Source organism: Colias philodice, chromosome 3 (assembly GCF_061535455.1).
Source record: "Colias philodice isolate Cphi_HAF_F1 chromosome 3, ilColPhil1 Martin Lab GWU primary, whole genome shotgun sequence".
NCBI classification, from domain to species: domain Eukaryota; kingdom Metazoa; phylum Arthropoda; class Insecta; order Lepidoptera; family Pieridae; genus Colias; species Colias philodice.
In genome coordinates, this window is record NC_143088.1 from 6724324 (window position 1) to 6740827 (window position 16504).

General features: G+C 32.1%; 2 protein-coding genes across 2 annotated transcripts in view; one reads left to right on the top strand and one right to left on the bottom strand.

Moving 5' to 3' along the window:
• Sulf1 (Extracellular sulfatase Sulf1) overlaps nucleotides 1-12957 on the top strand; it is a 76474-nt gene extending 63517 nt beyond the window's left edge. The window contains exons 4-17 of the mRNA XM_089714434.1: nucleotides 573-724; nucleotides 1143-1312; nucleotides 6768-6906; nucleotides 7495-7682; nucleotides 7917-8081; nucleotides 8232-8421; nucleotides 8571-8709; nucleotides 8792-8943; nucleotides 9146-10620; nucleotides 10812-10926; nucleotides 11007-11226; nucleotides 11390-11518; nucleotides 11599-11677; nucleotides 11760-12957. Coding sequence (XP_089570560.1) covers nucleotides 573-724; nucleotides 1143-1312; nucleotides 6768-6906; nucleotides 7495-7682; nucleotides 7917-8081; nucleotides 8232-8421; nucleotides 8571-8709; nucleotides 8792-8943; nucleotides 9146-10620; nucleotides 10812-10926; nucleotides 11007-11226; nucleotides 11390-11518; nucleotides 11599-11677; nucleotides 11760-11841 — 3395 coding nt within the window. The 3' untranslated portion in view covers nucleotides 11842-12957. The remainder of the gene's footprint in view (nucleotides 1-572; nucleotides 725-1142; nucleotides 1313-6767; nucleotides 6907-7494; nucleotides 7683-7916; nucleotides 8082-8231; nucleotides 8422-8570; nucleotides 8710-8791; nucleotides 8944-9145; nucleotides 10621-10811; nucleotides 10927-11006; nucleotides 11227-11389; nucleotides 11519-11598; nucleotides 11678-11759) is intronic.
• Nucleotides 12958-13718: 761 nt separating this feature from the next.
• LOC149489709 (uncharacterized) lies at nucleotides 13719-15205 on the bottom strand. The gene is made up of 2 exons (XM_089714475.1): nucleotides 14948-15205; nucleotides 13719-14786 (listed from the first exon to the last, which is right to left on the bottom strand). The coding sequence occupies exons 1-2, from the start codon at nucleotides 14996-14998 to the stop codon at nucleotides 13779-13781; spliced, it is 1059 nt and encodes a 352-aa protein (XP_089570601.1). The 5' UTR covers nucleotides 14999-15205; the 3' UTR covers nucleotides 13719-13778.
• Nucleotides 15206-16504: the final 1299 nt, after the last annotated feature.

Genomic DNA, 16504 nt, shown 5'->3' on the forward strand with positions numbered 1-16504 from the left:
AAAAAACAATAAAATCGTCAGAGATAAGCTCTTTAATCAATTTAGCATTTTTTCAATTAAGCAGCGAAAAGCAATGCAAGCATTTCGAGCGGTCATAAAAGGGGGTGAGAGATTTCAGTCAACGTCCGTGAAGAGATTAAGGTCGGGCGAAATGAAATTCCAGAGTCCTCCGTGAAATAGGAGCAAAGCTCTCTGCCCTGGGACCGATAAATATCTGCAGGTCTTAATGAGGTTAAAGGTCTTCTTAAAATTTGGATACGGGACGCCGATCATATAAATGAGTTATAGTACCAAATGATGAAATGAATTTATATACTTCTATTATGTTTTGTTATCGTTTGATAGAATTAGCCTGTATAAGAGGTATTCTTATTGTGGTTTTATATAGATACTTTCCGAACTTTCTTACCTTTTTTTTTTCATTATAACTAAATACAACTTACAAGCAGAAGAACACATACATGTAGATACGTTTAATGGCGTCGTTAATAATGTAACGTCGTTTAATTTAGTGGCTATTATTTATTTCTTTATACCATCAAGTTGATTTAAATTGTATATTTTGTTCACAGGTTATTTCGGCAAATATTTGAACAAATACAACGGTTCCTACATCCCACCTGGCTGGCGTGAATGGGGCGGCCTTATTATGAACTCAAAGTATTACAACTACAGTATTAACATGAATGGGAAGAAGATCAAACACGGAGATGATTATTTTAAGGTAAGTTAATATTATTGTTATCATATACTTCGGTTTAATTAATAAATTTGTGGGTATTGTATTTTCTTACTTAATTAAATGTCAGAGGTATGTAGGGTTCTTTTGGAATTTGGAACAATCTAAGTATTTTACATTGTTATATCTACTCTCAAGTACGTAAATTTTTTCCCTATTTCATACAAATTACATGCATTTTAAACAGGTTACAGGATTATATTATATCTACGTCCTAAGTATAAATACGACATAGCCTGCTGTAATTTAAGCCCGCAAATTTTCCAATATGTGTGTGTACATAGTGTATTTATTTTACGAATTTGTAATGGCAGCTAATTTCCAAGAATGAAACAGTAAACAATGCGATGATTTAAAGCGACATTGGCAACAAGCCAGCTACATATAATTGTGATTGTTCCAGGATTACTATCCCGATTTAATTGCGAATGACTCAATAGCGTTTTTGAGAGCGTCGAAGCGAAGATTTACGAGGAAACCGGTACTGCTTGTTATGTCTTTTCCGGCACCACACGGGCCTGAAGACTCGGCGCCGCAGTATTCGCATCTATTCTTCAATGTTACGACACACCAGTGAGTATATTATGACCAAATTAATATTTTGGCACAATTTACCGGCCTTTTCTGATCATAAAATGATTATGTATCGTAAAAGTAAGACATTAAGATTTAAGGTTAAGGAATACCGTCCATTTTATTTGAGACGTCGCATCACACCCGTGTATGAAAGCACTTGAGACGATCGAATAATTTATTTAGCATACTGTTAGGATCAATAAAATTAGGTACCATATCATATACTTTAAATTTTAAAATAAGAGAAATTGAGCTTTTATATGTGTGCACAAGTAATAAAAAATAATTGTGAAATGAAATTTTGTCAACATTTGCATATACAATAGATTATCAAATGTTGTCTATAACCATTTATAAAAAAGCCAATGATAAAAAGAGTATTTTTGATGCTAAAAATATTAAAAGACTAATTCAATTCCTAAGCCTTCCGCATTTATTTACTCACAGTCATCATACATCTCCACACATTTAATAATTTTTTCGTCACATGGACTCTTAGCATGGACTGGACTTGTTTCTTATAAAAAAAGGTAAACAGTAAAATTCGGACGATGTTTTTTTAGACATAGATTGTATAGGAATCGCTCGATTTTTCATGGTTGGTGGTTATTCAAATTATTCAATAAGTATCACTTTAAAATTAATTATCTTAGGTTTTAAAAATACCTAAAAATAAAATTCTTGCAGTAAATCATAGGCACCCAATATAAACTAATAAGTTTATATTGGGTGATATGATGATCTTCACATAATAATGTGAAGATTAACTAAATCTGATGTAATATTATGCTAGTTATCAGTATCATCATAACATTGCGATTATACAAGTATGCTCACGAAGAAACATCGGAATTTTCATTCAAAAATGCCTGCAAGTCTGAGAAGTATACGTATTATATAAATACAGCTATTCATTCCATTCCATTCGCTTCTACGACAGCTTCCTCACAAGTCAACCGGGTGAAACTTAACAGCATTTGCATTTTGTAATTTATACAATATTTTTTGATACAATCAAGAAGAGCCTTAATTTTATTCAAAGAAGTCTTTCTACCGACTTCCATATTACCTACTATAAAAACAATAATAAAAATATGCCTAGCTGTATGGAGTATATACCTAAGTAGGCACAGATTCTAGTTGTTTTGCATGTGCAAAAGTTTGATTTGGATTCAAAATTATAGTGATGGATTTTTGCAAACAGAGAAACACAAAAAGTATATCGTATGTATGTATTTATTTCGTTCTGTGTATAACAAAAAATGCAATATTGAAACCGTTAAAATTAAATCAAAATGAGAGGAGAATCTTTACCAGACTTACGGAGCACGTTTCTTAAATGTTTCAACAAAAACTCTAATTGCTTCGGTATTTTTGCGAGCTTAGCGGCCATCTTTACATCCCTTAAATATTTAAGGAGCTGACCGTGTTTTAGGGTTCTTCAACCATGGAGAGAGTGACCCTTACACTTGTCTACAACGGAAGCTATTATGTCAATTAAACTCGTCTAGCCTGCAACAATGTAACATAATAATATATAGAACGACTACTTAATCTTTAGGTAAAATTTTTGAAGAAACAAAAGACTTGAAGATAGGTAGGTAGGTAGATAAGATAGATACTAGGTACCTACTGCATTTTACTGTACTAAGTATCTATCTTTTCATAAATTCACAATACATTTAAATACATCATTTCTGAAGGGAATCCCGTTACTTAAAATTAATTTAAAATAATTTGTTTTTTAATGAATAAACATAATGATCATGACATCAATGCGAAATATATTTTACAAACATTATAATCGATTGCATGGCGTGTTTACGAACAAGACTGTGATTTTATCAAGTAATTTATCTTAAGAGCAACTACGGAACCGTGTGGAATATAGCATAAGAACCTTGTAACGACCTTGTTTTTTTTTCTGAACACCAAAATTTCACGTACCAACATGAGTGTAAGTACGCTGTGAATAATTTTACCTTTAGCTAACCCAACGCCGATTTATTTTTCATGGAAAAAATAGCAAACTGCTGTACATTGAGATATAAAATATTACAACTGTAAGATAATGTCTTGTTAAAGAGCATAAATCTTGTATATTTCACGCATGCTGCATACAAATTATTGTTGAGGTTTATTACTTGGAATTGAACGTAGTTCGTGATAATTAGAAAATTATTAATGAATGTGTTTACTGTTAAATATTAGAGTAGTTTTCTATGTCTTTCTAGTAGAGAGGAACTGTACTAAGGAATCACCGTAATTGCAGTAAACTGCATACACGATTACGTGCCACGAAGACGTAATATTATTTAAATGTATTTTTTGCAGCCAGTATAGATAATAGGGCTACCTAAGCATACAGTGTATATGTCGTGGCCATATCGTAGATTTGCTCATTTCATGATATGATCGATCATTTCACGAAATGGTCGCATTTCATGAAATAGCCAACATAGTTTGATCAGATCGTTAAATCGTCAACGTTTCACGATTTGGCCATCCACATTTGGCCAGATCGTATAAAATATAAAGAGTCCATAAAATATTAAAATTCAGAACATTCTAAAAACTTGTTTAATGTCATTTAAGTTAGTGCCGCGGCAGCGGCCGGCGAATGCTAGAAGCGAATCGTTTTTGCAATAAAAAACAGTTAGGTTAGGTTAGGTTAGACTTTGATAAACAACGCACGAGCCGAGCGAGCAAAGCGAGCGTGCCGCGGCAGCGGCCGGCGAGTGCCAGAAGCGAATCGCTTTTTAAAAAACAAACAATTATAATACTGTAGTAGGATATATAAATATATATCCTAAAAGAAAAAATGCGTCTTAAATTATTTTATTTAAGACGCATTTTTTCTTCAATACATATAAATAAGATATCCACATTTTCCATAGTACTCGAACCGTCGTAAATTCTTTGCTATGACTTTCTTCATATTGTTATTAAACGAATTATGAAGTTTTTAACTGCGAATAATTAAATTTTCGCCAGCAGCCGCCATCTTATCACATAAACACAGAGCTTGCAGCGCCTCTAGCAATAATAAATGTAACTATTTTACGATATGATCAAATAATTTTGATCATTTCATGAAAAAACCGCGCGTTTAGTTGGCCATATCGTGAAACGATTTCTTATCATTGATCTGCTCAAGCCACATCATGATGTGGCCAAACTAAATTGGCCATTTCACGAAATGCGACCATTTCGTGAAATGGCCAGTCATATCATGAAATGAGCAAATTTACGATATGGCCACGACATATATATATATTTAAATACTTTACTCTAAAGTTTAATCTCGATTCAAACTATTTCGCAAATATAAAAAAATCGATTCTTAATATTCGGAACCCAATGACAGTTGAAATTAATTAATGTGGCACTAAAAAAATGCATTCAAATCCAAGATCAGATAATCTGATTTTTTAATGAGACCACCAAGGAACTACATATTTTATACAAAAATAATACAAAAAGGAAGTATGGTTATCCCTTACCTAATACTTTTCATAATACCTATCGAGAATAAAGATATACGAGTCGAATTTATAAGTGACGTTTTAAGACGATTACCAAAACTGATTTACGTATAAAAACAACTGCACCTCCTATGCTTTTTTGTCTCGAGTAAGTTATTTGCATCTTGATGTGATTAATGACTTTATACATTTATGGCTTTGATGGCTTCCGTGTTATGGCTGAGGTTATAATATAGACGTAGGTAGGTATATTTTATAGAGTTTTTCGCACACCGTCTGGGCGCCACCGCCCGGAGTAAAGTTGGCAACTGCCAGTGTTTTTTTTTTTTAATATTCAGGTTTACTTCGAGAGCTAATAATGCAAATCATAGAACTAACAGGTGTATCGAATTTGTTTACCTACTACGTGGGGGCCTGTAATATGATTTTAAATTTAATTTTTTGGTTAATGGGGCTTAGATACATCAAATAAGAATATACATAGTTTACATATTTGTTATTATGCCTTTAACTGGTAGTTAGGTAGGTACATTCAAAGCGATGTATCTGAAACTGTTCTGAATTTATACATTAGAATAAGTTCATACACCTACGATTTATGATAAAAATTCGAGATCTAAATCGTTGTTATAATTTGTTCAGCATCTCTTATTGATTTTGTCGTATTGTGTGGCCACCAAACCTGTCTGGGGGTCGAGCCGACAAACAGGATTGCAATAAAAAATAAACACATAAAAAGTATTTTAATTTTAAAATATTGTAATGATACCACTTAAAAAAACTACAAAATATAACAAAATGATAACATCGGCGAATGTTGTTTAAGGTTTATCAAGACCTTTATCAAGGGATTTAGATTCATTAGTGTGTAAAGCTTTGTTTTTACTTTTTTGTCATTAATACCTTTATTTCTGTTATGTTTTTGTTTACATGATTAACTTTTAGTGATTTTGAAGTTTAACACTGGCAGATCGCTATTTAATTTTTGTTTGATTATTTATTATAAGTAGATATTTAAGTTTGATTATTTAGTATAGTAGGTAGGTATTTTATGACTCCATACAAAAAAGACACACCCATCGAACGTTGGTGATGATACGGTTGGTGATATGGTTGGTGATTTACTATTCACTTTTAATAAGGAAGTATGAACTGGCACATTTATTGGGAAAGTAATATGTTGCATTTCAAATTGACATGGTTAATAAATATTAAATACCTATAGTGTTACAATTATTATCTATCAGTATAAATAATTATTTTTTTCTATAAATAAGTGAAATTATCTTTGTTTAGTCTTTTTGCGCCGATGCATGACGATAAACCGCATGCCATATATTTCGCACTTGTCAATTAAACGGGTTAATTAATTGATTATTGTTTTAGTTTTTTACTCAGCTTTAGATCAAGTTCCGGCAAGGCGGATAATTGCACAAGCAGCATAATTACATTTTTAACTCAGGTTTAAAATTACAATATTTTTGTTTGATGAAATAAACCATTACTTCTCTACAATTTATTTAATTGTGCAATTCGAATTATTATTTATAAATCATAATATGGATTTTTTTCTAAATATAATATTATGTTGTGTGCATTATTAGGTTACCTAAATCCGGTTATATGTAATTTCTTAGATGTTTGTAATCAATCTCTATTTATGTATGACATCTATTGCATAAGGTAGTTAAACTTATTGATAGTTATAGCCCGGCAAACTTCTTGGCCAAAAAGTAGCGTGGTGGGGGAAGCTTGCGCATCAAGTTTTAGTACATTTTTATATGCGCAAGCTTCTTCCACCACGCTACTTTTTGGCCAAGTTTCGCTCTACCAATGAAAAAATCATTTATACAACTAGATATTTACAATATATTCTGGTCTATTATATAATTACGTTATAATAATTCTTACCTATGAAATTCGAAAATAATTATCATGTCGTATTATAACCGTATTCATTATTTCAGCACACCTACATATGACATGGCGCCAAATCCTGACAAGCAATGGATTCTTCGTGTAACGGAGAAAATGAAACCCATTCACCGCCAGTTCACAGACCTCTTGATGACCAAACGCTTGCAGACACTGCAGAGCGTTGATATGGTAATATTATTCAGAAGTTATGAAAAAATTTAATTCTATAACTCCAATAAGTAAGAAAACTAGTCTAATAACGAAATATCGTAATATTTCTACAAACTACTTTGTAATTTACCATTCAGATTGCATTGCACTCTCCAGGCAATTTATAAAAATTTAATGGCTGCAATTAATAATTATAAAGCAGGACTGTTTATCTCAAAATCTGTTATTACCGGTTACGCCACATTACCTAAAATGTTACTTGAGCAAAAAATCAAAACGCTTCTAGTCCGAAGAAAGACGAGTGGCAAAATATTAACATTTTTTATGATCATATTTTAAGATTACCTCCACGAATGAGCTATCTCATATCATACTACATAAGTAGAACATACTTATTTAGAATTTATATCGATATTACTTATGAAAATAAATGTAAACAGTAGTAACATAATAAATAAAACTTAATTTGTTTAAATTTAACTATTAAAAATTCCTCTTATCGGTTTTGTGATGTATAATAATTAAAATAATGAAGATACAAACTATGCTGAGCCAGTAAAAGATTATGACGTAAGACGATGTTAATATTTATGTTCAATATTGCAGGCAGTAGAACGGGTGTATCAAGAATTAAAGGCCCTCGGCGAATTAGATAACACGTATCTCGTGTATACCTCGGACCACGGGTATCACCTGGGACAGTTCGGGCTCGTAAAGGGAAAAAGTTTTCCTTTTGAGTTTGATATTAGAGTACCTTTTCTAGTTCGTGGACCCGGCGTTGAACCTGGCACTGTGTAAGTTACAATGTCTCCTTATAATAGTTTTATGTTGTTAACAAATGTAGATAATAGCTGGTTGTTATTTTTCAATTTAAATTAAATAGATATCATTGAGAAGTCGAGTTCTTTGGCAGAAAATGTTGCGTGACTAATGATGATTAGTTAATCTCAAAAAATAAGCTGTGTCCAAATCCAATTCCGACAATTATTTTTATATAAGTAACAAGACAAAGCATAAATCAATTTCAGTGTCGACGATATCGTCCTAAATATAGATTTGGCGCCAACTTTTCTGGATATGGGTGGAGTGGACCCTCCTGCTCACATGGATGGTCGTTCATTGCTGCCTCTGCTCCAGCCTAGAAGGAGAAGAGTGGCTGCGGCACATTGGCCCGATACTTTCCTTGTAGAGAGGTAAGAAACATGCCAAACATGAGATTAAATAATAGTTTTGCATTGGCCAAGCGTTTTTTCCAGCCAGTATATTAAAAATACTTACTCTACGTTTAGTTTTTGCATACTAATACATATCACACTTTATAATATAATATTAAAATCTTTAAGTTCTGGACGTCGTGAAACACAAGCTCATATTATGGAAGAACGTCTGCGCGCTCAGAAGTACAGCCGTGAAATGAACGAAAAGTCAACAACACCGCATCCCTTTGAGTCGTCCTCGGAAAGTGGGGATTTCGATTATGATTCGGAAGATGACTTTTTAGAACTTGACGACGATACTGATGATGATGATGATGTGAGTTTTTTTAACTATGCAAGCCAATGTGTTTGAGTGATTGATTTTGTCTACATTTATAAATTTTTTCACTTGTGATTCCATGTAAAAATGAAATAGTGGTTTACGTAATTAAGGCGTAATTCTTGTTATTGATTTTCTGTATACAGGGCACTACAGCATCAGGTGCAAGTAAATCTTCTGAGCCGTTGATATCAAATGAAAGTCACAATCCAATCCTTGAAGCCAGTTTAGAGAAGGTTCTGGAAGCTGATGATCCTAACTCTAATGAACAAAATTATTTGTCAGGTAAACAGCTTTAAATTTTATTTATGTTGAATTATGTTTTTGGTCACTTTAAATGTTCAATTTGAATTTAATATTCTTATAGAATCATCGGAGACTAGTATAATTAATGGAAAAGCAGCACGTCTAGCTGCGGAATGCTCAAAAGCTGAGCTAAGAGCTCCATGCTCTGACAAACGCAAGTGGAAGTGTGTGCTTGTTAACGGTCGATGGAGAAAACACAAATGCAAATACGAGGTAACACAATATTGCATTTTGATATTCAATATGAATACAGATATAATATCATTAATAAAACTTATGTTTATAATTAGGATGGTTACACTTAACTATACTATTTATACCTATTTCATATTGATAATATTAAAAAACAGCTCTATCGATATAAAATTTGTCTCCAACTTTATTATAATATGTGTATCTGTAATATTTCTTACAGCCAAGTGTTATTGAACCTCAGCCAAAAATGAGCACAAAGAAATGCGCATGTTTTACACCTAGTGGTCTAGTATATACAAGATTAGAAACTGACGGCAATATTGCTAGGCGACCGGCTGATCTCCATAGAGAAAATATAACTAGAACTAAACGTTCTATGAACAACGACGTTTTTGAACCCAACACAGTTGATAGCATCCTTGAAGAAAACCCTAGTATAGGTCATTTAAGTTTCCAAAATGAACCATTAAATGAAGTTGAGAAAAAGAACGTCGAAGATAAAATAGACAAACTGATAAAAGAGACTGAAGCCTTCTTAGAAGCTTACGAACGTACCAAAGATACTATAGATCATAAGAGAAGCAAAAGAAGGGCACAACACTGGAATCATAACAAACACAAACAAAGAAATCAAGGCATGATTAATAACAATGATTCAACATTAGAGTGCAAACTTGAAAAGGATGGCACAGTTAATTGCTCACAAGTTATATACAATGATTTAAAAGCCTGGCATACTAACAGATTAAGTTTAGAAGATCAAATAAGACAGCTAAAAACAAAATTAGAAGATTTAAAAGAAATTAAAAGACATTTAAAAATTAGCAAGCCTGCTCAAGTAGAAGTTCAAACTATTAATCCATCGTACATAATAAACCGCGTGCAGAACAAGACTATTGCAAATGGCAATAATACTAATAAAGATTCCATGCGCAAATATCGAATACAAAGACTAAAGCCTAAACAGAGAAATACTGATTTATTTGAAAGAAAGTTAAAACACACAAATGAGTATAGTGTACCTACAGTAAACACTAACATAAAGGATGATATTTTACAAATACAATTAAAAAATAATACAACCACTATGCCAAATATATTCGAGTTACATAGTATAAACAGTAGTAATATTTCCAATAATAGAACAAAAATTATTGAAGATTTACCGAAACCTCAAGTCACAACAATTATTACCAACAACGATAATTCCGACAAAAATATAGAAGTTGTCGAAAAAAGTACGCTATACAGTTTATCAACAACAATTGATGAAATTACCACCGAATTTTCACGAATGATGGAATCATCGAGCATCAGAGATCCGTTTGCAAATTTATCTGTTCCAAAAACTGATAGCACAACAGCAGCAACTGATTTTTATACCACCGCGAAGTATTATAATTCTGAAGCAGACGTTATACCTTCCCATCATCAAAACCATATGCATAATAAGTCGATTCAAAGAACTACGGAAACGCCCCGATTTGTTTCTAAAGGGAGGCCTGTATCGTCTACTGCTGGGAACTTGGGACCAACGAGATTTGATGCTTCAGAGTATGAAAAACTTAACCCTAATAGGGGTACTCCAAACAATATGGATATATTTAGTAAGCCTACAGATATATTTCAAAAAAGATTACATCCTCTGTTTATTGAAAATGAAGACAAGCATGTTTGTTACTGTGAAGAAAATCGGTAAGTTAATAGACATTGTTATAATAAATTTACAGTTGTCTTTTCTTCTGTTTGTTCATTTATTAAATTAGGTACATGTAAACATTACATATCGATCATGTTGATAAATTATATAATCTGAGGCAAATTAATCTTAATAAATAAAAATCTTAATCCTTAATATTTTAACAAAGACTTGTTAATATCGACAGAAAAGTTAAAGGACCTGCTCAAGCTTATCTAGAAGCAGCTCAAAGGGCTAAAGAAGAAAGACGGAAGCTAAAAGAACAGCGATTACGTAAGAAGTTAAGAAAAGCTAAAAAGAAGGTATAAACGGATACCTACGAATATTAGATATTATGCTCGTGTTGATCAACAATATTCATTTTTTTATTTGTTGTATACAGGCGGAGCTTGAACGGTTATGCGAATCCGAGCGTATGAACTGTTTCCGACATGACAATGAACATTGGCGAACTGCTCCGCTATGGACTGCAGGGCCATTCTGCTTTTGTATGAGCGCTTCTAATAACACGTACAACTGTGTGCGTACTATAAATGCAACACATAATTTATTATATTGTGAATTTGTCACTGGACTCGTGACTTACTATAATCTTCGGATAGGTAAGTGTAAATTTCACAAATGGTGGAACATATTCTTTCAATATGTATGAATCCAGACCAGACCACATCTTAGCAGCTTAGCTAAACATCAGGCGAGATCGTGGTCAAGCGCTTTCCTATTGTGAGAAAAAAATTAAACTTAATAATTGTAAACATTTTTCAGATCCATTTGAAACGCAAAACAGGTTTAAATATTTATCAGTGGCGGAAAAAGATTACTTCCACAATCAGTTGCAACACTTACTTAGTTGTCGAGGACCATCCTGCAGGCGTTTTTCGCATTCTAATTCTGGTAATTTACGGAAACTTATTAGGATATTATTATTTATGTCAAATGCATTAATTTATTGCAAATGACCTTTTCGTTTGCAGGTAACATTGAAGACATTAGTAGACGATATGCGGATGATCATATTACGTATAGAGGAGATTCTCCTAGCTATAATGAAAGGTACTTTATTTAATCCATTTTTTCATTAAATTTGAAGTATAGGTACCTATACAATATTAAGACTTACCTTTTGTATTTTTAGAGCATGGAGGTGGAGTGGTTATGGTCGGCGATATGCAAGAGCCCGTGAGCTGCATCGTCGCCGACACATGATGGCATACTAGTCGAAAAATATTAATTTTGTTGAAGAAATTTATTAACGTTTTAATGCTCTGAAGGTATGAAAATCGCAGAGGAGAAAAGAAGATTGTCTATACTCTAGATCTAGATGAATACAGTATCTATAGTCTAGATATATTATACTACTACATCTTGATTAGATATTGTAATATTATTTATGATAATTATTGTATAGCATCGAATCTTGTAGGGCTTCCGAAATTATCTTTAAACCTACTTAAAATGTATTCTATGCTATATTGAAAATTCTGTTTTACGCAGTATTTATATATTGTTTTTCTGTGATTTTTGTATTGTGTCCCAGTAAGACCACAAGAATAACTCGATGGAGATTCTTTAATTCAAAATGCGCATAATACTGAAATTATTTTCTTATATTTAATATCCTGGTCTTCAAAGCTTGGATACCTATAAGCGACTAAGTCGCAACTTAGCCCGTACGTATATATGTTATAGAATAAAGTTAGGTTATGGTGTGGTAAAATTATATTTCATTGACATTGAGATAATATTACTACGTATGGAGGAGACACCACGAACAAAATCTGTGCGCCATTTTTTTGCTCTAACTAAGTTTTAAAAATTATAATCTAGTTAGGTACTTACCGATGAAAGTTATTCCTTTGCACTTTTCCGTATTATTTGTGCAATATCGTAACACACACGAAGGCATATTTGATGCGTTTCACTTTAAAACCATTAAAAAAAACCGTTAAGTAGAGTTACTGTTGAGCGGAACTTATGTGATGTAGGCGGTGTCGTCTCCATATGTATATCTCAATGTTCATTGACGAAATCTATTTATTAAATAATTCCTATATAAACGTTAATGGAAAACAAAATATTTCATCGAAAACACCAGTTTAACTTCTCAATCTTCAAATGAGAGTTACAGTATTTTTTTATAATTATTCATTATTACTAGCGGTCCGCCCCGGCTTCGTCCGTAGTACATATTTACGTTTTCTCTACATAAGAACCATCCTCGTACTTCAAGGAATATAATAAAAAAATAATTATCGAAATCGGTCCACCCGTTCACGCGTGATGCCGTGATCAAGGAAAACGGGTTTCATTTTTATATAAGTATACATATATATAGATTATTATCCGTAATATATCGGCAAAAAAGAAAGTATAAGTAGGTAGGTAGGTATGTTAGAAATATTTGAATATTATTCATGAATTAGGGGTTATGCAATGTTTTTTTAAGTAACAGACACAAGTCCAACAGAAACTTATCAGATAGTTCATGAGTCATGACACATAAAAATTATAAAGCTGGTTTTTTGCAAATAAAATTAATTTAATTTTCGTACCTATTAAGTTTTGTTTAATGAATTAACAGGTTATAAAAAACTTTTTTACATTAAAAAACGTAAGACTTATTTTTCTATAAGTAGTCATATTCTTGAAAGGACATCACTGACCAGGAGCAGTGAGCTGCTTTCTTTGTGGTTTTACTGTGACATACAACTGGACTAGCCGTAGCTAAAGTAATATTTATATTTTTCTGGGACTTGAGACACTGCCTGAAGTATTATTATCTGAGATAAGAACACTAATGTAATGTTAATTTTTACAAAATTTGCATTTTCTCTATATCTTAGTTAATAAAACACAAACTTTTTATATGTATTTTGCATGCATAATATATTTTATGCAATTTATTAGGAGTTATTAAGTGAAATGATTGTAGCCAGTTTTATGTATTAGATATAAAGTGATATAATGTTGTTGCCATGTGATGAGAATGGTTGTTTATAGAAATGCTTGTAGGTTTAAATGTGTAACAACAGAGATTTGCAAACTGAGGCATGCATTGTAAACACGTTTTTAAAGATAAAAATAAACAAATGAATAAAAAAAACACGTATTTTATTCCTTTCACTCATTAAATTTAGATTTTAATTTGTTACATTTAAAAATCTAAAATGCTGTCTAAATCATCTTCATCCACCATTGAAAATAAAGATTTGTTTCCTTGTTTGGTTTTCGTTAATTTATTTTCTTGTATCGGGATTTTAGTATCTAAATTTTTATTGATATTTTGAGATTCACAACTATCATCTAGGTTTAGCAATGACTGTGAAAATTCCTTTACAGCAGCTACATTCATTTGAGAACTGTATACCTCGGAGTCCTCAATATTTGAAACAATATCATCATTAATTATTACACTATCATCTATTTCAATGTACTGTGCCCATTTAGAATTTTTTACTTTGTCTGGAGCTTCAGCAACTTTTTTCAAACTATTTGATTTATGTTTTGTTTTTGTAATGAGTGTATTAGATACACAGGCAGCATTTGATTGATTTTCATAAGAATTTTTCTCAATGTCTACCAAGCATTGAATTGGTGCTTTGGTTTCTGAATTCACTGTTGCCGATTTAATTTTTTGGAAAGATGTGGAATTATTGTAAATAGGATTTTTTATATTCTTTTCTGATAATCCACTACAACTTAGTTCTTGTGTTTTAATTTTTTCTTCATTGCATACATTATCTAAATTCATGGAATCAGGGTAATGATTGTTCAAATATCTTTGTCTATTTATTTTGCGCTTTACCAATCTTGGTTTTTTTGGTATTTCTAGAACTACTTCCTGATCATTGAGATACATAGGCTCATTTGTTTCTTGTTTTTCTTTGGATTCAGATATATAATTTGACCACTTACTGTTATTAATTTTATTATTGAGAGTATTAGACATTTTAAGTTTATTCTCCACTTCTTCTTCCTCATCCTCCTCTTCTTCGTCTATTTCTATTTTAGGCATATTAGTTTTTTCAGCTTGCATTTTATTTAATTTCTGTACATGCATTCTGCATTCTTTACCTGTTCCAATGCCATAATGTCGCTTTATCGATTGTTTTTCACCACAAATCTTGCATTCCCATTTATTACTTTTTTTTGTTTGATGTATCTGTTTATAAAGATTCATTATTTGAAACTATGTTGTCTAATTATATAAATTTAATATAACCTAATGGAGATAATAATAAATCACATACATAAATTATAATAAATAGGTCATTCTAGCCTTTTCCTAGAGCTTTATAAAAAAGGTTGATTCATTTTACTCACTTGAAATATAAAGCACTTATAACATCGTAAAACTTGAAATATCTGAGGCATATTTGGAAACTAAAATATATCTCTAATAACTTATTCACCGCAATCTACTTTTCATCAATAATTATTGTAAGTAAACTTATGCAAACCTCCAAACAATATATTATAATGCAAAGTTTACTTCACAACTCATGCAATTGAATTATTGTATGTTTAGTTTACTTAATATGATTACTTTGTTTACTATTTTGATTGATTTTGATTCACTTTGATTATCTATAATATAAAAATGAATCGCAAAATGTGTTGGTAAGCGCATAACTCGAGAACGGCTGAACCGGTTTCGATAATTATTTTTTTATTATATTCCTTGAAGTACGAGGATGGTTTTTATGTACCTAGAGAAAACGTAAATATGTACCACGGGCGAAGCCGGGGCGGACTGCTAGTAAATTATAAATTTGAATTTTGTTTTTTGAACAAATGTCAATGTCAACGTCAAGTGTCAATTTTATTATTTCAGTCAAGGGGTCCCGGCTCAGTATCATACAGCCCAATCGTAGCGCCGTTCAAAAAACGAAGATATCCTTAGGCGCGTCAAACATGGTGAAGATACTAATATTTTATATTACAGTATCTTATGGTATCCGGTATCAGCATTCTGACCATCACTTTTCTTTTTGTCATTGCGTACTAAGACCCCTGTAGAACCGCCATCCTGTTACAAATGACCCGAAACACTGACACAAAATTTCGGGTAAAAATATTATAGTATCTTCACCGTGTGTGACGCGCTTTATTCCTTAGTGATTCCTTACTATGATATTCTTATCTACTAAAATTTTAAAATGCGAAAGTGTGTATGTTTATTATTTTGTCCTTCATTCATCTCCCGTTGTCCCCAAAAGTCTATCCCAAGAGGTATTCTACGGCATTTTTTTGGAAAATTAATAAAAACCCGGTCGTAACTTCGTAGTTTGCGACTACTTGCTCTGTGGTTTGCGACCCTTTTCCGATTTTTTCATTCAACGTGTTGCCTATATAATACTTAATCGAAATTACCTTTAAAAACGCAATTTCTGAGAGAAATAATTATTTAGAAGACATCACTAAACTTAATTACTAACTTATTAGGTAATTGGTGGGTAATTGAGCATGCAATAGCATCTGCAGCAATCATCTAGACTACAAGCCGGCATAGGAAAAAATATGGGTCAATTGAACCACCAGGGGACATATCTAGAACGATAGAAGAGCATAAAATAATAAGATTCATCACTATGCCGTCACTTGTAAGCTGTCCAACTGAGTGCAGATGAGAATTCAAAAGTACAGGTAGACTCGGTAAATTTTGGTCATATATTTTTGTACGGCATTCTTAACCATCGATAGATCCATTAAAAATAATAAGAAACCGCTCAGTGCCGTACAAAAATGGTGGTCCACCAAGTCGGAATTTTTATTTAATTTCCGAGAGTTACCGGGGGTAAATTTGGTCATTTGACCATGTACGGCATCTGTGTCATACTATTGCTATACTGCTTTTAATCCATTATTCCGCAACGCCGT

Bases quoted from the DNA above. Each gene is read 5' to 3' on its own strand.
- LOC149489709 (XM_089714475.1), bottom strand. From the start codon at position 14,998: ATGCCTCAGATATTTCAAGTTTTACGATGTTATAAGTGCTTTATATTT. The intron at 14,787-14,947 runs GTGAGTAAAATG...CTTTATAAACAG, and splicing joins ATAAGTGCTTTATATTTCAA to ATACATCAAACAAAAAAAAG.